The sequence below is a fragment of the Pyxicephalus adspersus genome, chromosome 3, assembly GCF_032062135.1.
Source record: "Pyxicephalus adspersus chromosome 3, UCB_Pads_2.0, whole genome shotgun sequence".
NCBI classification, from domain to species: domain Eukaryota; kingdom Metazoa; phylum Chordata; class Amphibia; order Anura; family Pyxicephalidae; genus Pyxicephalus; species Pyxicephalus adspersus.
The window spans coordinates 76,694,388-76,717,240 of record NC_092860.1 but is presented as its reverse complement, the minus strand read 5'-3'; the positions used below and the strand labels follow the sequence as shown (position 1 = coordinate 76,717,240).

Genomic DNA, 22,853 nt, shown 5'->3' with positions numbered 1-22,853 from the left:
TTAACCCAACCCTTGAGCTGAGGCTAACACTTAACCCTACCTTGACTTGAACGATGAAACATGACCCACCTCCTGAAAAGGAAACTTCAGGCAGGTATCTAACACTGATAGGTAAATATCATTAGAGATTGTCATATCTTTTTCTTTAACAAAAAAAGGAGCTGACACAAGTTTAATGTGTATTACCGTATTTTTTGCAGTATAAGACGCACTTTTTCTTCCCCAAAACTGGGGGGGAAAAGTTAGTGCGTCCTATACTACAAAGGTGTGATAAAATAACTAAAATAATATACTCCCCTGATACCCGATACCCGATCCTGCGTGTGTCTCTGGCTGCAGCGTCTCCTCTTCTCTCTGGCAGCAGCACGTGTCTTCTCCTGTCTGAAATGCAGAGCAAAAGAAGCCGGCACAGCGCCACCTGCTGTTCCCTGTCCTAACTGCCGTACAGTGGAAAAAAATCACAGAGTGATCAGAAGGGGAATTTGAATGACAGAGTGATCAGAAAGGAATTTTGAATGACACAGAGTGATCAGAAAGGGAATTTGATTGGCACATGAGTGATCAGAAGGGGAATTTGAATGGCACATGAGTGATCAGAAGGGGAATTTGAATGGCACATGAGTGATCAGAAGGGGAATACCGCTATGAATGGCACATGAGTGATCAGAAGGGGAATAATCTTTCAGAACCTTTTTTTTCTAGATTTTCCTCCTTTAAAATTGGGTGCGTCTTATATTCCGGAGCATCTTATAGGGCGAAAAATACGGTAATTTGATTCATAAGGTTTATACAGATGCAGCTAACCTGGTAAATTTACCGGAATGATTTTGTTGCCTAAAGTTTAATTATTGATGGGACTTTTTCTTCAAGAGGAGATCCACCGAGGGTTGGCTGGAGACAGAAAACTCGCATAAATATTTTTTCATTTCTTGCAGAACTTGTAGGGAACTTTTTGAAATTAATTATTCAATTTTGTTGATCCTTGATGATTAAACTGGCTTACATCAAATCAACATAATGGATTATGCTCAATTAATTTTTTTCTCTCACCTTTTTATAAATTCCAATAGAAGATTGATTTGATTGGAATAATTTTGCTGTAAAGCCAGTAAATGCTATTTAGATAGAATAGTTAACAGTAAAATGTAAAAAAAACAGGGAAATTTTTTATTTCACTATTTTAAATTAGGCACCTGCATGAAATACAGTATATGCAAATACAAGTATGCAAAAGTCACGCAATAATACTTTCAGTTACTAATTACAATCTTAAATATTTATACATTATAATTAATAAATAATATTTTGAAAATATAAAAAATTTAAAAAAACTATAGAATGAAAATAGTAAAGAAAACATTTTACAGCTTTTACATTTTAGCTTTTAGCTAACTTCTGTGGTTCTTCTTATTTAATGCATGTTTTAATATAATTATATTCACCTATATCTGCCATCCAAGTCCTTCCCAGCATCCTTAGATGTGCCCACACATGCCAGTCCCCAAATTGCCTTTTGCACTGATGTCACTCCGTTTGTGCCTTCTTAAGGTCCCTTTCATGACCCAGCTGCTGGATAGCAAAGAGAAAGTCAGCCCTGGAGCGTGCGAGAAAAGGAACATCGAGGAAGGCCGGCATGTCTGGGCGGACAGTGAAACAGACACAATAGGGTTAAATAGTTATTTTTGGAAGCTAGAGGGGTTGGGTTTTAGAGGCGGAGGTGAAGGAGGGGTTAAGATGTTAAAAGGTCAGAAAAAGGAAGCGGCAAGGCCATTAGCTTAGAGAGGGTGCAAGGAAAAGTTTCCTGCCCACCCGCCCCTTTTTTAGAGTAGTATTTTGTCATGTTCTGAGTTGATGGAATAGTGTCTTAAGGTCAAGCAGTTGGAGTGCTCGAGGGGTAGTGTTCATAGGTAATTTCATTGGTGAAATTGGATCCCATCTTTTGTGTGGCGTCTCCATAGTTTGTGGAAAAGTTTTGTTTTGGATAAGATATGGTGGTGGTCTATGGCACAAAGGGAGGGGCTACAGCCAGGGGTGTAGGGGGGGCACGGTCCTATCCATGGCCTGCCTAACTACACCCCTGCCTATGTGTCACTCAAAGGGGAAGAAACTTCTCCACTACACCCCTGGTTACAGCAATTCATATTCAGGTGGAAACAAACTAGATGTAAATTGGGGGGTGCCTTCGAGGACCAGCAACCAGTACGGTTAAAGTTAATGTTAAATAATTTTTAAATTATTGTTAATATTTTTTTATTAAGTTATGTTTTTACTGAAGTTTGTTGACAATGTGTTATTGTGTTTATAAACAGTATTGTATAAAATGTTTAATAAAAGGCCTTCGGGCCATTAACCAAAGATTACTGTTGGGGGAGGTTGAAGTGGTTATGGAGGGATGGTTGGGTTGGTTGAGGTCTGCAAAATCTGTTTTGCTACAGTCAAGTGTCCATGTATCTATTTATAAATACAATAACACGTTGTCAATAAACTATGGACATTCTGAGAAATGTCTCATTCTTTTCGCTAAGGGCAAATATAAGAACAACATTCCATCTCTCCTTACATCTCCATCCTACCCCTGTTGTTTCACACACTCTCCTCTTTTCATGCTCATTTGATCCAAGCGCCATACTTCTCTTTGTTTAAATACCTTTACTTTGCTAGCTTATTCCAGCCACAACTGGAAAAAAAAGAGTTGACAAATAGAGTGCCAGATAAGATAATTTACAAAACAATTTTATTCATGAAGCAAAAGTAATAGTGTTAACTGAAAGTAACGCAATTCATATAAGTTAGCATCATACATACTTCTTCAAAAACTGCTGACGCTAAGTCTGAGGATAGTTTTCCAAAAAAAAAAAAAAATGTATTCAGTGATTGAAATACAAAATTGATTGTAGGGATGCTTTGGGAGATATTTGATAGTTGTCTTAAAATGGTTGATTTTGTTATAAGCAAACTGTACTTACTGGTAGAATGCACTTCTCTTGCAAAAAGAATCTTCTGGTACATGTACTGAACCATGTTAACTGACCTTAATGGGATGCAGTGCACTTCATGAAAGTTTAAAGTTTGAGGAGTGCCAACTCCTTTTTAATTCATCCATTACAAATTGTGGATGTTGATAGGAATGAAGAGTATTATGCTAAAGGAACAGAGCATAAAATTTGAAAGACTGAGTTAAGTATGCAGAAAGGTATCTAGTAAGTCCAAAGTGGGGTTTGGGTAAGTTTAATGATGTAAAAGAGAGGTGGAAGTAACCCAGCCTTCATAAAAGAGATACTGTCCATTCAGAAAAAAGTAACAGTGTATGTGTAAAGCACAAAATCTTATACCACATATACTCATCTCTCCTGGACTCACCCACCACCAAAACTGGACTAACCTAGGCACGAGCCCTATTAAGGCTTACTTTTCTAAGGAGGGGGCTATAGGGTGTTTCTTTTTGTACCCGAGAAATATAACAGTTTATTAATAGTGAGAAGAACATTGCTTTTTAGAGTGAAGGCAACCCCTTCAACATCAGAAGTTATTGCAAAGATGACCAAACCACTATAAGCAGTGCCAGTATGCATTGATTAGTCTGGTAATAACTTTATTACATTTGCATACATTTTTAGTTTTCAATTGTTTTTAAGAACAAAATGTTCTGCTGTCTGGGATGCTCACAATTTTTTTTTTCTTGCAGAGCATTTTTAATAAGCAGTGGGCATGACAGGGGGCTGTGATTGTATGATTTTTGATTCACCTTGTTTTATGTTTACTACTTTTTAGTGTAGTGCGTAAAAATGATACAAATAGGATGAGATGTGTTTTTTCCAATACAGGATTATCTATAGAAGAAAAGGAGAAATGACCTGAGTTCAAGGGCAACTGGAAAAAGATCACTCTTGGGAGTGACTAGAAGGCAAACATTAAAGACTCCTCAAATTCATTTGAGAAATGGGGAAAATTCCCTATCAGCTATAAATAGAAATAAAAATTATATCTTAGTCTAGTGGGACAAGATAAATGAATGTCAGTAAAGTAAAACATTACCAAATTCTTAAATTACAATTTTGTTGTTCTTCGAAGTGAAATAAAAACAGAAACAAGAATATTTATAAAATATTTTGTGTCTAGGTTTAAATGAATATACCAAGCAAGAGCATGTCTGGCTGAATTAATAAGGATAACTGGGTCAGTCAGAACTCTTACCCTTTGTTGTCTCAACCTAAACCTTATTGTACTCTATATAATTCCTACCCCCAACAGTCCCCAGAACTGTCCTAGGTTTAAAAAAAAAATTCCAATGACTTGCAGCTTCAGATTGTGTCCTTCACAGGAATGGATCAACCTTTCCAGTTTGGAAGTATTGAAAGGCAAAGCTGATAGTAGGCTCTAGCACAGGCATTGCAAACTATGGCCTGTTTAGGCTTTTTAATCTGGCCTGCTTTTACACGTAATTTATATAAATTCATACTAACACTCTCCATTCATCTGCTCTTTTGGGAGGAGTTGCTATAAATTATTGACATAGTAAATTTTACAACTGTGATTAGACATTTTAATGTGTTTCAAAGCATGATCTTAACCAAATCACAGATTCTGTGCACAAGACCATGTTTTACATACACACACACACACACACACACACACACACACACCACACACACAATTTATATATACAGTCACTTATTAAATAGAAATGTGAATGTATCATAAAAGCTACTACAGAGTCCTCTAGTGGTGAATTTAAAAAATGCAATTTGAACCTAACGTATTCAGCATTACTGCTAATTATAAAGCATTTTTTTTTTTTTTACTATTTAACCCTAAAAAATATTGTGTGTCCATTTTCATTCAAATGTAATATTTCCTGAAACCATATTGATTTAACACATAGCAGTGAGTTTAGTGTGACCATGAAATGACTGCCAATATGAAAATCCAGACCTTTATATAGCACTGGTGTTGCACAGCTAGATCTAAACCATCGTCAGTATGAAAAGTATTTTTATATAAACATATTGGAGGGATTTACTAAAAACTAAGAATGTCAAACTTAGCCATGCTAAACAAGTACATAAAAATTGGTGACAGTAACATTTGCATATTACCATGTGACAGAATGGACATATTTCTAAAACAATGAAAATCCAATGTATGGGGGTTCAATATTCAGTAACCAACATTAACCTGAGTTCAATTTGTTCTTTTTTACTAAATGTTTAATTGATTGTAATGGATGGATTGAAAGGTTTGTAATTTACTGGTTGCTTGTTTCTTAACCCCCTAAATGTAAAGAACAATTTATGGGTTGTACGCTGATGCACAAAATGTTCTTAAAAACATTTTTTCTATGTTTGTATGTAAATTAAATGTTCAAGTGAATTTAATTTAGCTCTTATTTTTTGGAAAACTGTGGATTGGATGTGGTGAATGTATACAAGGTAATTCAATATTTCTAGTTGCTTGGCAGTTTTATACTGACTGCATAATTTAATGCTAAAATAAAAGGTATAAATTGTAGGTGTTAGTAAATTGGTTAATAAACCAGTGATGCTCTATATCATGCAGCGAGGTTGTGTGATCATGTTTGTGTTAGTAATATGAGTCCCCTGCTCCAGGCAGCTGTAAGACTTTGTCTGGTGACAGCTGCTAGTCATACACTGGTGAATTCTCAAGCCACATGGGGACACTGCCATAACCTAGGTAAAAATATCACAAGCGGGAGAAAAGTTCTCTTCTACCATCTGTTGTACAAGACCAGGCCATAAGCCACCCAGGTTTATGTACCTTGTTCTACATTCCTGACATAGCTTTCTGATGCATTTTTTTTCCCCTAATTGTGTAAATATAAAAAAAAAAGTAAAGGATTGTATTATATTTATTTTGGAACTGTGATGGATATACTGCATAAATAGTATTAGAACAATTAGAATAACAAATGGGATAAACACATAAATCATACATCAAGCCTCAATGTATCTTATCTCTACTAATGTGAAATCCATGGCTTTTCTTGTTCCAACATTTGGAACTTCATTGGTGCCAGCAATTATTTCCTTGTTTCAAGAAACTGCTTTATCACTTCCTTTCTCAATGTAATTTCTGATTGGAAGGGTTAGCCTCCATTAAAACCTTTATTATCAATATTTTCTTATTTTCAGTGAAGCTGCAGTATCTATATCCCATTGGAAGGGGGCATGCCAAAACCAAAATATTCCCCCATTGCAAGGTATTTCAAAAACTTGACTTATCCCAGTGAAGCAATCACATAAGAAAGAAATGAAGCATCTGAGAGTATTCTATACAACAACAGTTTGTTTTTTGGTGTATTGAATAGATAAAGTTTGCTGACAATTTTAGAAAAGTAGAGCAGTTGCATAATAAAATGGTATGGTCATTTTTAATACCAGTTGGTTGCAAATAAATTACATTAGGCCTGCTACAACATTCATCTGCTGATGTCCCATCAGAGTTCAGAAAAAGAAGTGGCCTGTTAAATTCTTCAAAAAACCCCATTGCCGGTAACTTTTAGCCAGCATTCCCTGGTAAAAAACAACAATAGCCCTCCTTTTCACTGAGCAGATTATTTGCAGAGAACAGTTACATGTGTTGTCATGTGTAGGCAAAATGAAGACTATTCATGACTTCTGCATGTAGACTTCACATTATTGCATGCAGAGCATAAATCCTGCTCTGCTTCAGTTTGGCTACTCAATGGAGCTTGTGCAAACCATGAATGGCCATGTACATATATTTTGTAAAATACATTGTAAGATTGAAACAAAAAACAAACAAAACAGATTAAAAAAAACAAGCTTAAAAATATCCCTCTTCATAACAAGTGCCATTTTGCCAAGTGGTAGGACCATTGTACTTGTTGCTACACATCCTCAAAGTGCATTTATGGTGGCATCTTCCCTAACAAGCAGCCCTTAATCATAAATATATATATCACTTCTACACTTTTTTGTTAATGTTTATGAACCAAAAATATGCAGTTATCCACTTTGAGTAAATAGAAATGAAATCTCTATTTATTTTACCATCACCAACCAACCCCGTGTGGTTTAGGTTTTGGTGATCCAAGTCAAAATACACATTTTTTTTTATTCTCCAATATTGTAAGCTTGGAACACTTTACATTTGATCATACAGGGTCACAGTTCTCCAATATGGCACAGCGTTCCACTGACCATTATTTATGTATGAGGGTATACCATCCAGTACAGTACATTTCAAATTCCTTTTATATGCATTAAATCAATGTAGAAGAGTATCATTGCTGGACAACAGCATGATAATACATTTCACAGATCTAATGTAAATAAATGAAATAAGCCGTGCCCTACAAAATGATAAAGAATCTAGATGAGCTATATTTCGGTGTTAAATTGTGATCCATCCTTCGGGGGCTTTGATGCCTCCGAGAGAGTAATCAGAGCAGTTGTTTGACTGTAACATCTGTATACCTTTATGTACAGCTGCTGTAACATCCAGACTGACACCACCTGTACTGCCTATCTGACAGCATTTCACACATGTGCCAGTTTGTGAGCCTTAACTCCAGTAGGGAACAAAACAGCCATAAAATATATATCACACTCCATTTAAATTGTGTTATCAATTAGTAGTAAAATTTAGAATTTTGTTTTCTCTGTGCAGTTTGTGAATGCATATTAATATGTAGAAGCCATATCTGTTCCTTTTTAATGCAGGTTCATATTAATGCATGATAACTGTCCTCTATGCTTATATCCCTATAGGTCAGGTTTGATTTGATGAAAACTATTAGACTGTATGAAAGGATAGCTGAACTTATTTTGGCATTTATTAGATAACTTTTCTAATCACATTCTTTATATACAGGGTGATCATTAGAGAAAGCATTATAAATACATATGAAATACATTGATCTAAGTATAGCACAGCTAACTAGAACAAATACAAAAAAATCTAAATTTAATTAAATGTTAATTTAATCATGTAAAAATGTATGCCTATTAAAATATGCTAGTTTCTCTATGAAAGGATGCAGAATTAAATTATTATATAATGGGATACAATATTGAGTAGTGAGGGATGATGCAGGGATGATGAATTTACTAGTTACAGGGGGCTTCAAGTAAGGCCAAATATCACCAAAGGGCTGCACATAATAATCAGCGAATGTAATGCTATAGAAAACTGTCAGAGACATGCAACTGGGGTAGTAATAGAATTCAGAAATGTATAGGCTATAGTAAGAAACTGTGACTTTGTTATATATTGTTGCAGACAAGATTCATGCTAAAGGAGACTGTCAGAGATTAGAGGGTCTGATGAGTATCAATAATCTGTGCACTATTGGTCAGTGCTATTAGAAACTTTTGGCCATATATAAATACTTTTTATTTCTCATAATAATGTTTTAAATAAAAGTTGCCTTCAAGAATCCCTTTGGTATGTCGTTACAGAATTAGGTTTTCTGGATGTCACTGTACAAATGTTAGGAAATTTGTGAGAAAATAGTAGGGTGTATTTTATTGCAATATGGATTTGCCACTTTTATTCTGCAAATTATTCTGCAAAAAAACACTAGCTGACATTTTTATGTAAGTAAACTTGTTCAACTTCTAAAAACAGAGGTTGTTTTAATTATTTAAACTGGGTATGTAGGATGTTCCTTAAACTAATCTATGGGATATCCCCATACATACACATATGCTCACATAACAAATGACAAAGTGCTTTTGCACTTCCACAGATCCAATAAAACATGAACTGAGTTACCTTTGGTCAGAAAGTGTGTTACTTGCATCAGGTAAAAATAAAGCGGAAAAAATATAAGAGAAAATTAAAAATATTTATATTCATCATATCCAAGGACTGGTACTTACCAATATGTTTCTATTTCTTTTCTTAGGTTTAGAACTTGTTAAAGATAAATTTTCAGATTGTAGCACTGCTGCATTGGAAGAAATTGCACCTTAAGGATTCTCAACCAAAAGGAAACATTCACACAATTTATTAAATCATGTGTGTACTTAAAAAAATTAATTTGGCATTATAATGCTAAATAGTATTTTTTTCTACTGTTTTCTTATTTGCATGTATACATCTTATTTGTATAACAAAGATTAAAGATTTTTTTTTTTTATAGTAGCACTAGTGTTTTTTAATGATTCCCTATAAATAATTATACTTCTAATTTGAAGTGTTCATGTCCACTTGGTGGCGCTCTTTGGCAATCTTTAGCAGAAATCACAGCTCAGAGATCATTTGAACACATTCACTGTTAGGAATTTGAATAAATAACACAGACCTAGGGGGGTACATTACAAATTAAACTGTTGAATTGTATCTCTGTCTACTAATAAATATTTGTCTCTGCGTTCATCCAGTAAATACAGTGCATTGATATTGTTGTCAAGCTTAATTCTTTCAATCTAAACAGTTTAGATTGATATAATGTGTAAATATTTGTATATTTGTTTTACTATGGTACATTTATTTATAGTTCATGGTATGGATAACTATTGGATATTTATTGTGTATTTTTGTGCTGGTATAGTTGGTAAAATGTTTTACATTGTGTTTCTTTTTCATTTTTGTGACATTTTTTTGTAGCACAGAAGGGAAATTTACTATAAATCATAATGTTGTGCTAATGTGGCCTAGATAGAAGTTACTAAAATAAATTGCATTATTACAGGCTAATAGATTTGTATTATTACAGGCTAATATGGCATCCCATAGGGTATTAAACCTAATTAAATCATAGATGGATATGAGACATATTTCTGTAATCCAACTGTATGTAGGGGAATAGGAAATAGGATGAAATCTGTATAAATAGCAAACAGAGGATTTTATTCATGTGAACAAAAGGGGGATCAGTTGTTACTTGATATTTAGGGGTGCACTAAGCCTGGCTGTGCTGGAAAAGGAAAATGTACATATACTTTACTGATCAGACAAAATCACCTGTCTGATATTGTGCAGGCTTCAAAACAGCTCTGACCCAAAGAGTTATGGCCCACGGAAGACCTTGTAGAGTATCCTTTGGTATCTGTAATTGTAATTTTTTTTAACATACAAAGAACAAAGAAAATAATATAAAAACAATAATAAAAACAAAGAAGGTCAAAGTAGAATGCAAAGTTAATCAGAGATTAATACCCCTTATAGGTGAGATACACTGAAAGGAGAATATAAAGAATGGAAATCTTGGGTAGTTCGGCAGTTCATATAAATCTATGATATAAAAGTCTCTGACTAACCCAAGGAACCCATAAAAAAGGAAAAAAATTGGGACATATGGGGTTAGGCTTTGTTTTAATTATTCAGTTCTACCAAATATTAATGTTCCATTAGGGTTACCAAAGTTTTCATATATCCATTTTGACATAATGTCCATATTTCTGATTGATTGTTCTAGGTCTCTGCAGTTCACACATTTGTCTTTTTACCTTTATAATGTACATCCCAATGCAACCTATTGCCATATTGTCAGTACAGGTTTGACTGAAATGACTCCTTTCCTCCCACATCCAAAAAACATGCAGTGAGGTTAATTGGCTTCCCCCTAAAATTTGACCTTAGACTACATTAATACCATATGGCTATGGTAGGGACATTAGATTGTGAGCACCTTTGAGGGACAGTTAGTGTCATGACTATGGACCTTGTACAGCGCTGCGTAATATGATGGCGCTATATAAATACTGTGTATTAATAATAATAATAATAATAATAATAAAGTTTCCTGGTATTTTTTTAAAACATAATGCGCATGGTTCTTGAACATCAAACCTAGAAGGGCAAAAAACGTTGGATTTTGGTTAAGCTAGCCATCTCACCATAAATTGGAGAAGCTTGAAGCAAACCTTCTCCCCAAAGTCCCCAAGTCCTTTTAACCTTTCTTTTTTGTTTAAACATTATCCTTTAAAATTACCATAAATATAACACAATTTACAACTATCCATTTACCAACCCTCATAGACTTCAATATGTTTTGCTTTCAAGGTTCACTAAACTTGTAACTTTCCACAATCACCGAATGTCCATTGTACTGGCTCAATTTTAACTTTAGCTTTCCACTTATGTTGGTGCCCCAGCTTAATTCTTTGAAGTCTTCTTGGCCCTCTACATTTCCTATTTGTTGTCTTAACCTGTAGGTATTTGAACTTTAGGGGCCCTTGTACATATCTAGTTGCTATTGAAAATTAGATTATTTCCTTTAATGCAGAACAACATGGTTCTCTACTATGATATAGAAGCATTTTTAAATAATAAAAAATCACAGAGGGGGGCAATTCCACCAATATTCAGATATTGTATAGGGTAATCATGGGCTGGTATATGGAAGCTGTTTACTTTCTATTTGGAAACTTAGGAAGCCAATAAAATGATCATTCAACCTTGCAGTTGGCCTTCAAAGTAGACCTAACATCCAATATGGTTTTAATCCTAAATTCATGTATGCTAAGTAGTGTAGACGTTTAACACTTGCAAATATTTAATAAATATCTTTTTCCTGGAAGTAAGATTTCAACCATTTGACCATTTTATTGCTGGGCAGGATCATAGATGTCAAGCTAATATGATAATAGCATGCTGTCTTCCCCTTACTTTTCTGCATAAGGATCTGTCTTCTTGGGCAAATGCATTCTTTGTATGCTCCAAATTTTTGCTGTTGACTAAGCATTTGTCAAAGTCAAAAAATAATATATCTACTCGAGCTAGATAAACATTGTCTCCAGTTGCCTCTGTCCCTTTATTTATCAAAATGTCTTTTTAGACCTGTATGTACGGATCCACTGCAACCTCCCAAAATTAAACTTTCACCCTCCACTTATTTTTATGATGGGCCATGGGGCTGCTTGTTTCTATTCGAGATTCTTTGTTTGTTGAAACAATAAAATTTCCTTTGTATTCGATTTATAGATAAAGGTATCTCAATTTATTATCCTCACAAGCATCTCTAGCCATTTGCTTCTCCAGTGACTATATATTATGTACACCTTTTACTGAACTTATATCATTATAAGCTTATAAGCATTCCTTGTAATTATAAGATAATGTTCTAATTCCCTCCAGATGTGTGCAGATTTATACACATTAGATGACAGCAAGAAATACAGATTGACACATGAGTACTACAGAATCCCACAGACCGGGGTGGTAAAATAATAAATATGTTTGATTTATATGTTATATTTCTCTATAATATATACAAAGTAAAACAGAATTAAAATTGCTTTGTCTTACCTTGTGTATACATACTGGACAAATACTTATTTAACTATTTATATATTTCTTTAATTGACCAGTCTAAGGACAGGATAAATGACTGAACTTGACTTTTAGGGGGTCAATCTATAGCAACGAATCTGTTCCACAAACAGTTAAAATTATAATATTCTCTACCAAAGAATGTTTGCTGAATGTCAGATTTGCAGCTTTACCAAGGAACCTCAATGTGTACCTGCACCTTTGTTTGAATCACACACACACACCTGCTAGGCCAACAATCACCTGTCTTTGATCCATCTACAGGTATAGGTATCTCTCATTAGACTGCAAACCTATTTTTTAGATCCCCCTAACCAGGCCAAAAAATGCTGAGAAAAATGTGCAGTTACACTTCAATTAGCCAATACACACAACAAGGAAGATTGTGATGTGAGATATAATTAAAGGAATTTCTGGCACTTCTGAGGTCAGAACGCTCCATAAATAGGTACATTTGGCCCAGCGAAACATGCAGAAATAACATCGGCAGCCAGCTTAGGAGAAGAAGATGCAGAGTGGGTTGTCATTGCTCTAGAAACATCTGGGTTAGGCTGTTGTCATCGAAGGTTCGTAGACAGTCAAAGGGTTTTATCACGCAAAAGTGTAGCTAATGCATCTTGTGGAGTGTTTCTTTTGTGTTTTTTGACATTCTGGAAGATTGAATGAAAGACCAATTGTAGCAAGCAAGACTTTTTTTTCTCCAACACAATGATGCTATTTTATTAAAAAATGAAAAATGACTTCTTGTGTTAAAATTATCCAATCAGGTGAAGAGCAAATTCCTGATCTGTTGATTTCACATGACTGTATACTATAAAATACTGGTCACACAAATGATTGGGTAAATATTCTCTATTCTTTTTATTAAATCAGCATAACCATATTATTGGGAACTACTCCACACAGACACACTGTATTTTCTTCCCTATTTTCAATGCAGCAAAATTCATAGGAATATGGTCCTTTTGTTTCAGAAGTATGAGGCATATCATGGTCATAGTATTTTAGATACAAAAATGATTGCTAGCTTCTAAGGGAAATGGGAAAAATCAGTCAAAATGATTGTCCAGCTAATTGAAAAGTCATTTCCTAAAGGTAATATTTTTCTAAAATGTGTTATAAGTATATATTTGTTTAAAGAATAATCCTACATAATTGTTGCTGCTAATCTAGATATAATATAATATATATTAATAATATATATTATATTATATTATAATAATATATATTAAATAAGAACATTTAATAATCATCCTCCAACTCAAATGAGCCCAATACCCTAAATGATAAGTTACATGCATTCAGTCACATTTGCAAAATAAATGTGCTGAATTCTCTAAATATCCTATTTTCCTGTTGTGGTTTCATTATCTCAGTATTACCAAGCATCATTTCCAAAAATGAATGAGCTCAGCAATGTAGAACTGTTACAAAGCCCTCGTTTAATATCAACTACATACTGGTACTAGATAGTCTTCCAACATAACTTATAATGCCTATTGAAGCTGTGATCTAGATGTGATCTTTGATTCAAACAGCTTGTTTGACCTGTGATAATTAAGTTGTTATCCATATTCATTTTTCCCATCTCATACAGGTTTAAAATCTCTAGTCCATTTTTCTAGGTGATGTATAATACACATAGCTTTCGAGGCCAATATCAGCATGTTGGCACTAATATGAGTGTGTATATAATATATATAATGTCAATAACAAGATTCATTTAAATTAGTTTTTTGAAAAAAAAAGCTGCAAACCTTTTTATACTGGCTAAACTACAAAATTAATGTATTTGTGACTTATATAGCCATTACAACACATATTCATCAAATGCCTAGCACCTCTGATTGTTAGAATAGCTGTCATCACAAGAATAATAGGAAGAATGCTGAATAATCTCTCTCTCCCAAATAAATACATAAATGTTCAAGGGAAAAAAGCAGAAATGCAAAATAACCATAGCCTCATTTACTGAAGCCAGAGGACTGTAAAATAGATTATGGATTTGATACGATCTGCATAACTTTGTACTTTACCTTTTTGCTTATTTCAAAGCAGCTACTCATACTGTCAATAATTTAATCATTGCACTAATATACACATTTTATAAAATATTACTGAAAAATTAGGTGTGAACTGTATATAATTTATACTGCATTGTACAGTACTTAGTTGATGGGATTTAGATTGTTACTTTAGCTATTATACTACTGTTGCTGCTTTTTAATTAGTAACACTGATTTTAAAAAATGTTGTTTTTCTAAATACCCTTACTAAATAAAAAATAACATAAAAAAGGCCTATGTAGTATGTATGTATAAGGATAGTTGTGATCCTAATTTTAGGTGTACCTGGAAGGTGTATAGGGAATATGGTGAATTGCTACAGTCTACATTTGTTACCATTGCAGAATACCAGGCAATATTATACTGAAATGTAACAACACTGAATGTCTATGTAACATTATAGTAACATTATTATCTAAATAAACTACATATGCAGTTTTCTCTTTAGACCTTGAGAAAGATACATTGTGATCTTTTTGCAGATCTGCAAATTGCTATCTTAAAAAAGGACCAGTGGCACAGGACAATGCCAACAGTTTTGTCTAGTTAAGGTCATTCTAATAAAGAAGAGACACAACTGAATGCACAACACAGCCCATCTCTGCCTTCTCCTATTTTACTGATGTGTGTGATCAGAACAAAATCAAGCATTGAGGACAATACAACACCATATCTAAAAATACAGATCTGCGCACATTAATGCAGCAGGGTCAGCACAATGCTAACCCCTTTGTGTCTACATGTTCATCTTAATGTAAATGGAAGCAGACACATCATCATAAGATTTACAGTCAAAGGGATCAGATGTTGCATCACATATCTGAAAATGTGCTAACAAGAGAGCCTGTAGCTAAAATAGGCACTGTCACCATGGACAGCCCTTATCTACCCTTTTAGTTAATAAATATACTCCAGAGTTAAACTGCTGGAACTATTCCCAAAGAAATAATGATTTATTTTACCAAGCAAGTGGTTTGCAGAAAATAAAGCAATTTATTGTCAAAGCATTCAACATACTCAGATAAACTATACAGTTTAATAAAATCTTTTGTATCCTTAGTTTAGGGAATAAGGATGGGGTGGGGGAGAAAAAAAAAAAATAAGGGTTGCAGTCTGGAGTTCACTGGCACAAAATTACACTTTGTTTCGAAAAGAAATACACGTTGATGACAGTCTGTCTGAAGTTCATACAGTTATGTGCTATGGGTCATGCATCGCCTTGGTCATTGCAACGTCCACTGTAATATCCACACTGACTGGGTAGGTGAGAACAGGCCAGCAGGTAATGCACAAGCTAACTATGCCCACCCAAATACTGTCCGACAGTTCAAGGTAAACGTAACCCTTAAATACATTAACATCTAAATCATAAGTGCTCCATAATTTAAAGTAGAAAGATATGACAAATGCATCAATATGCTGCAATATATATGACATTTTTTAAAAAAAAATGTACTCTTGGAAAGTGAAAATGCGTGCATTCAGATGAAGAAAACAACCCAACACACTCTAAGTAGGATCAAGATGTCCATGACCCAGTACTGTCACTGTGTGTGAGTCTGTAGAAGTTCTAGTAGCAAAGTTGTTTAGTTGTGAGAAGTCATGTGCCTGGATAGGTGGTGACGTTCCCTGAAGGACTCATTGCATATGGGGCACTTGAGTTTCTCCTCTCTCCTTCTCTTCACCAGGGGCTCCATGGCGTACTCCTTTTTGTGATGGGACCTCATGTGATATACTAAGTCTGAGGTCATTCGGAAAGAAGCATTGCATTTGGCACACCAATTTTGGGCTGGTAGGCATAAAGAGGTGAATGAAGGAGGCAATAGGGTAAGCGTTGAAGGCAGCTGCAACTGGAGAGGTCCAGCAGAGCTCTTTGGCCAAAATGTGGTGGCAAAGAGAAAAGGACTTTGCTTTGGTAAGCTTCCTTGAAGTGGGCAGTTGCCATTTAATTCGGGACTTGACAGCTTGACTGAGAGGGGGTCAGTCTGATATAGTCTTGCTGGCCCAACGCTGTCTGTGTGGCAATCCAAGCTTACCCCACTAGGCACCAGTTTTTGTCCCATCACCTGCAAAGGAGCTACATGGTTGAAGCTGCTTCTGGTTGGTTGAGAGAAAGCACTTTTCCTCTCATGGTCAGGGTTTGATAATTGGGGTACACTAGTAAAGGCACTGCCTAGACTAGGGGTGTCCTCTGCTTGGTTATCTGGCCTGACATGTAGCCTCTTGTCTTCGCTTGGGCTGCTGGTATGGGCAGGAGACAAATCTTTGCCATCTGTGCTTGAGTTAGTTTCTTCTGTTCCTCTTGATGCCTTTTTAACTTCTACAAAAGCGCTTATCTTGGCTTCTCCAGTCTCTGGACTTGGAGGAGCATATATCTGTCCACCTTCATCCACATTGAAATACGAGTTCCCTCTAAAAGGCTGAGGGCTGCACACCAAATCCTCTTTAGAGGAAGGCATTGGCCTGTCCAGAAATCTCCCAGATGAGTCAATCCTTCTGGATCTGACATCATCCAGGTGATCATCATATTTTCTTTTGGTTTTATGGAGACTCTCTGTAGTGCTTTCGGAGTCCTGCCGGGAAACAACTTTTGGTGATGGAGAAGAACTGAAAGACGATGAACAGGGGCCTCTAAAATTTTCCAAATCTCTGGCCAAGTTATGGAAGTCTGTGGTGGGTTTGTGATTCTCTTTCTGAGGTTGATAAATTGATATTTTATTGTACTTGGCTGTAGAAATCATGCTGGGTCGACTTTCTAGTTCTCTTGTTTCCTTTCCTGGCTGTTCTGAGTTGGAATCTGAAGTGTGGAGTCTCTTAGGACAGCGAAATCTCACATGAGCCGCATATGGGAAGTCATACTGGAACCTCTGGTTACACTCCGAACAAGTGGACTGAGATGATCCTGGAAGAAAAGGAGAAGAAAATTAGGATTGCAATGTAATTATCAGCAATTAGCTTGTCCACTCACATCTTTAGAAATTGTCATGAACATCAATCACATGAGTATTTTGGTGCTAATATTGTTGTTATCAATGTAATTATCTTTATGGTATATTAGAAATAAACAAAGAGGTTTTTTTTGGCAAACAAAAATTTGTATTATTTATAGTTTATATTTCCTGATTCCTGATTTTAAAGTAGGATCAGTATTAATCAGGTTAGATCAAGTGCAAACTAGTATATTGTTATAATTGATGTTTTCATTGATTTAATTTTTGGATCTGTTGGGCAGCTATCAGTGCGGTAAAGGGAGAGTTTAGGAAATGGATATTTGGAGAAGGAACAGACAGAAGACCATTACAGTACAGACAAGAAATAGGGACTAATTAATAAAGGTGAATTACCAGAGTTATTTACCTACCTGCAGCTTTTCCTTGGGTCCTGCTAGGGTTCAGAAGAAGCAGATCTATCAGCTCTTTCCCGTACCAAACTAACAGCTCCTCATCTTTGGCAATCCTGCGTAGGGATCGGTAGAACAGTTGTCCGTTTTTGATGTAAGCTTCCAGATTTTGTTCTTCTTTGTTTCTAGCAGACTGAACCAGACGAAGCCACATCAGTCCCTCAGAGGAACCGTTTGCAGCTGAAGTGTCCACCTGCAGAAAAAGCAAGGATAATGAAGTATAAGAGGGTTAAAAAGTCCCCAGTGAGCCCTGCACTAGGGGATCCCTATGCACATCAGAGCTCTATTATGGATGTACACCATCAGAATGAATGGAAATCGTCTGCCCAGCTGAATCACACAGACCTGACATGACAGCCCTCCATATGTTCTATCTGAAATGTGCTCTCACATCAACCAATCTTCCAGATTGTTCCCAAAAGTAGCAGGGAGCTGTTTATTTCTACGTCTGGAAATAAATTTGGTAAATCTGTGCTTAAAATAATTTGTCAGCAACCTCTCAAACATGATAGATTATTTTTTTTTACTATATACTTCATTTTAAATTGCTGATTATTAAAAACAAATCTGTAGATACTACTAATATCTATTTTATTTATCGAAATCTACCTATCTATTTATATATCAATTTCTATTTTTTATCAATTAATTTTATTTATTATCTATATACCTTATAAAAAAATATTATTCATCCATATCTATTTTATTATCTTTCTATCCTTTTGTCTTTTTGCCCTTCATTATACTTATTTTCCTATTTGTATCTATATATCTGTATATTTTGCCTATAAACTACCTATATATCTTTTGATTAAAAAAAATAATTTGGAAATAGAAGACTTTTCTACAATGCTATAGAACTTTGAGAAATGCACATGTGAAGTTGTACAATCCTTTTGGGATAACAGTGACTTCTATACCATGAATATTATGGTGTGGTAGAGGCTCTTACCCGGAATATGTAGGGTACTGTCCTCTTATCAGTAGATTTGAGAGCGATGAAAGCTATGCTGTCATATAGAGAAGTGTGACTTAACACACAGGGGCCAAAGATTGCATTTTCTGGGATGTCACACGTGGTGTAGACACTTGTAAATATATCCGTCAAACATTGCTGAACAGCTTTGGCATCCCCATCCCAAACTGCTTTTTGAACACCAGTGTCCTCCATGATTGACATATCCTAAAAACAAGAAGGACCATATAGAACATTAGTAACATGTATTCATCCATACTACACTTATAGTTTATTTGCTTTTACTATTATACCTGCAATTTATTATTAAATAAATAAACACCCATAATTGATGGATGGACAGTGAAGGATCCATCTATAGATTTTGATGTCTATTCCTAGGTGTAAATGGGTTGACTATAAGCTCTAAGAAAAGTCTAGGACCCCAGTCTTGTAGTCATTTAGATGCTATCAGGAATCTAGCGTAGTGTGACAGAGGAGCATGGAGAATGGATTTCAAGTGGACTGTCAATGTCACTGATTTCATTTCATCTAACCTTTAGCTCTAGTCTACAAGAGGGAACGTATGTCTGCTCATTATCATAATCCAGCTCTTTCCCTTAGAGACTTTAATTAAAAGCAGCAAGCAGAGGTAATTATTATTTTTTTTGTACATGGGCTCACTTATTTATGGAGGTAAGTGCCAGCTACCTTCTCCCCGACCCATAGCTTATAGGATTTCCCAGCAGGTAACTCTACCAGCCTATAAATCTGGGTTAGGAATATGTACACCTCTAAATTAGGTATCTTGTGCTGTAATATTGGTATTTATTTACCTATTAATCTACAATTTTGTTTAATCTGTCGCTTTATGGTGCAATAATAATTTTTAGTATTCTGACAGCTAATAATGATAATAATAACTATATTAATATATGTAATAATAATAAAACATATATATATATATATATATATATATATATATATATATGTATAGTTGTTTTATCTCTGTAATATATTTTTTCATTTATTTTAAGGAAAAAAAATAGTTTCCAATAGAACATGAAAGTGTTTAGTAATTGGATGAAAGCTAGTTTTGCAGAAGAAGGGTTCCCTGGTGTGGAGTAGATGCGGCCAGCCTTTGCCTTGTTCTGTTTCAGCACCTCAGCACGGGACAGCAGCTTCCAGGGGAGTCACTGCTGACAAGCCTAGCTCAATGAAGCTACTGTATACTAAAAGAACAATTGGCCACACAAGGAGGACACTGGTCAGCTTGCTGGCTAATGATCTATAAAACCCAGCTGCCCATATCTCCTAAAAGCCACCAGCTGCATGAGTGTCACCCATATATTCCTTTACAATCTACCCAGTTATTGTTTGCCTGGTTCTTGGTTTAGCAGCTCTCACTCCTTTGTATTATTAGATGAGAGGGGGGGCATGCATTGTCACTTACCGCAGATAGTATCACAAGTCCAAGGTATAGGATATCCAGAAGGGTATAAGGAGGTGTCCTCTCCTGGTGTCCCCAATGCAAGTCTGATTACTGTAGTATTTCCATATCAAGAGCAAAGAGGTGCTTGTGTGTGGCTCAGTATTGCAGGATAGATAGATTAAGAAGCAGATGAATGGGAGGGGGTGGATAGGAGTAAACACAAGCAGAGAGAAAAATCGAAAAGAAGGGAAGGAAAAAAAAAAAGAGGAAGACAAGGAGTTGTGCAGATGGACCCGACGCAGTGACTGACTGGCACACAGACACACACTTTTTGTTTGCTGCACATAATCTGCCCAATGACGCGTGACAGCCCACATCCCCTCCCTTTAACTCCTTCTATCCATGCCAATCCTCCTCCATCGCCTCCAGCTACATCCAACTACCTGCCTTGCTTCTGGATCTCTAGTAAGGACTAATGGTCAGTGTTCTTAGGACTGACCCACTGGACAAGCTGCTGGATGACTTAGCACCTACAAAACAATACACAAAAATCACAAAATAGTCATCAATCTTTGAAACTTCAAGACAGAACAATTCTTAGCTCTATGTGCTTTTGTTTTCCAGTGTGTGGGGATCGCAGTCAGTGCAAAGAAAAGTCTGAAAATATACACTAAACTTCTAAATATATATATATATATATATATATATATAATAAAACTTAATTAAAACTTCAGTATAAAATAAAAAGTAATGTCAAAATGTTGAGGATATATTTTTACAATAATTGAAATATATTACATTGAAATGTGTTTTAATGTGGATTGCACAATTATTACAATTTTTGGAAAGACCTGGGACTTTAGCTGGTTGGCACTAGAGCCAGAAGGAGAGGGTTGATGTAGGTCAGAAGAAGACATGATGATTATTTTATAGTGTTTGCTTGGCTTCATATGAACTCGCATCAAGTTTTCTCAAGTGTAATCTTATGTTAATGTATGATCTGCTGTTACTTTTTCCTCTAATGGAAGAAGGTCATTAGATGTGAGTGTGTAGTTTTTATTGAAATGAAATGTCATAGCTTGCTGCCTTTTGGGGGTTAGACTTGCAATGCCCCCTAGTCTTCACACGCCTCTCTTATGGTGAATGGCACCGGACTAGACTGGACCTCTCTTACAAGATCATAAAGAGGTAATTCTAATAAATTAACTAAGGCCTGGGTAATTGAATTGGAACCTAGAAAATATTCTTGGTGCCACCTAGTCGCCTTTTTATATATATATGAGAAACGTCTTCCATTTTATTATTCTTCCTGGGAAACAAATGAAATAATTATAAGCACAAAAGTAATTTAGCATAGTATAGTAGCAGATACACCAGGGGTACTTACAATCAAATCAGCTTGCAGGTTTCCAATATTCTGGGCACATGCTGAAGAATTCACTTAGGAGTCTGAAGGCAAAATAGCTGGATTAGGAACTGATCATTATTAAGGGGCTATTGAATTGAATATATGCATATATATATATATATATATATATATATGTGGGTGTATGTGTGTATATATATATATTATAATATATGTATATGTGTGTGTGTACATATATATATATATACATATATATATATATATATATATATATATATATATATATATATTTTTTTTTAACATTAGATTAAAAAAACAGCAAGACCACCCATTCTTATCATGTGTTTTAAAGCAAATGCCTTTTTTGCACGTTTTTTTATAATTCTTGGTAACTACAAAACTTTAACTACAAAACAAATGGAATTCATATTAATTTATTACAAATTTTCTAAACCCCAAAATGCTTCTTTTTTTTAGAACACACATAAATACTACACCAAAAATCTGTATCTTTAAATTTGTATTGAAAGGATGATGATGTGTAGAAGTACACAAATTTCAGCTTTGCATACGATACACACTTCATGTCATTTTATTACATCAGCCCCCAAAGGTTCCTACAAAGAGGTCATGTTTATTTAGAAAACTGTTGTACACTATAATCACACTGCAGATACACATAGATCTGTCACCTGGATTTTACAACTTTCTTGTTAATTAATTCTCTTTTCAGGAAATATAAAGCCTGTGGGGCTAGGGGCACAAAGGATTTTTATTACTTTAATGTGACTGTAAATCAAGCGATTATTGTTTGGGAATACTATGTGATCTAAATAAATATGAAAATCATTTGTATAATATGTATATTGCTTGGATCCCAGTGAAATATTCACTAATGGCTTGCTGAAGTCAACAGTTGCACGTTTATTTCATTTCTTACTGAAAGCCAAGTTATAAAAAGGTGCAGGCTTAATAAGGGTAAGAGTTCCCTTCTAATACTTGACATTTAGGTCATTTGGATTCATTTGCAAGTTTGCCTCGCCAATTTCAGGCACAGAATATGTGTTTAATGACATGAAATGAATGGTACTTGTTATAATAAGATAGGATCTATTTGCAAAGCTTTTGCACAAGGCTAAGGATCATTGATTTAGCCATGTGATTGTCATTTCACAATTGAAATAACTTATTTGAAATAAGGATCCTTATGTGTTATCCTATGAATATCAGCTAGCTGTTGCAAAATTAAAGTTTTGCAATATAAGGTTCTTCCTTACTTGTAGAACTAGAAGTCCCTGTGATCCCAGGGACATCATTGCCCTGTCTGTCTGCCTTCTAGAACCATGTAATACCGGTAATCACTATTTGGCAAC

The 22,853-nt window shown here is 35.1% G+C and overlaps 1 protein-coding gene across 1 annotated transcript; it reads right to left on the bottom strand.

Annotated features, from left to right (window-relative positions):
* Positions 1–15,297: 15,297 nt before the first annotated feature.
* Positions 15,298–20,427, bottom strand: PRDM8 (PR/SET domain 8). Its single transcript, XM_072405299.1, has 4 exons — positions 20,136–20,427; positions 18,680–18,910; positions 17,689–17,920; positions 15,298–17,229 (listed from the first exon to the last, which is right to left on the bottom strand). The coding sequence occupies exons 2-4, from the start codon at positions 18,905–18,907 to the stop codon at positions 15,914–15,916; spliced, it is 1,776 nt and encodes a 591-aa protein (XP_072261400.1). The 5' UTR covers positions 18,908–18,910; positions 20,136–20,427; the 3' UTR covers positions 15,298–15,913.
* Between the last annotated feature and the right edge of the window lie 2,426 nt (positions 20,428–22,853).

Coding starts and splice junctions, on each gene's coding strand:
- PRDM8 (XM_072405299.1), bottom strand. CDS start 18,907: ATGTCAATCATGGAGGACACTGGTGTTCAAAAAGCAGTTTGGGATGGG. Junction 17,921..18,679: donor CAGTACCCTACATATTCCGG/GTAAGAGCCTCT, acceptor CTTTTTCTGCAG/GTGGACACTTCAGCTGCAAA. Junction 17,230..17,688: donor GACCCAAGGAAAAGCTGCAG/GTAGGTAAATAA, acceptor CTTTTCTTCCAG/GATCATCTCAGTCCACTTGT.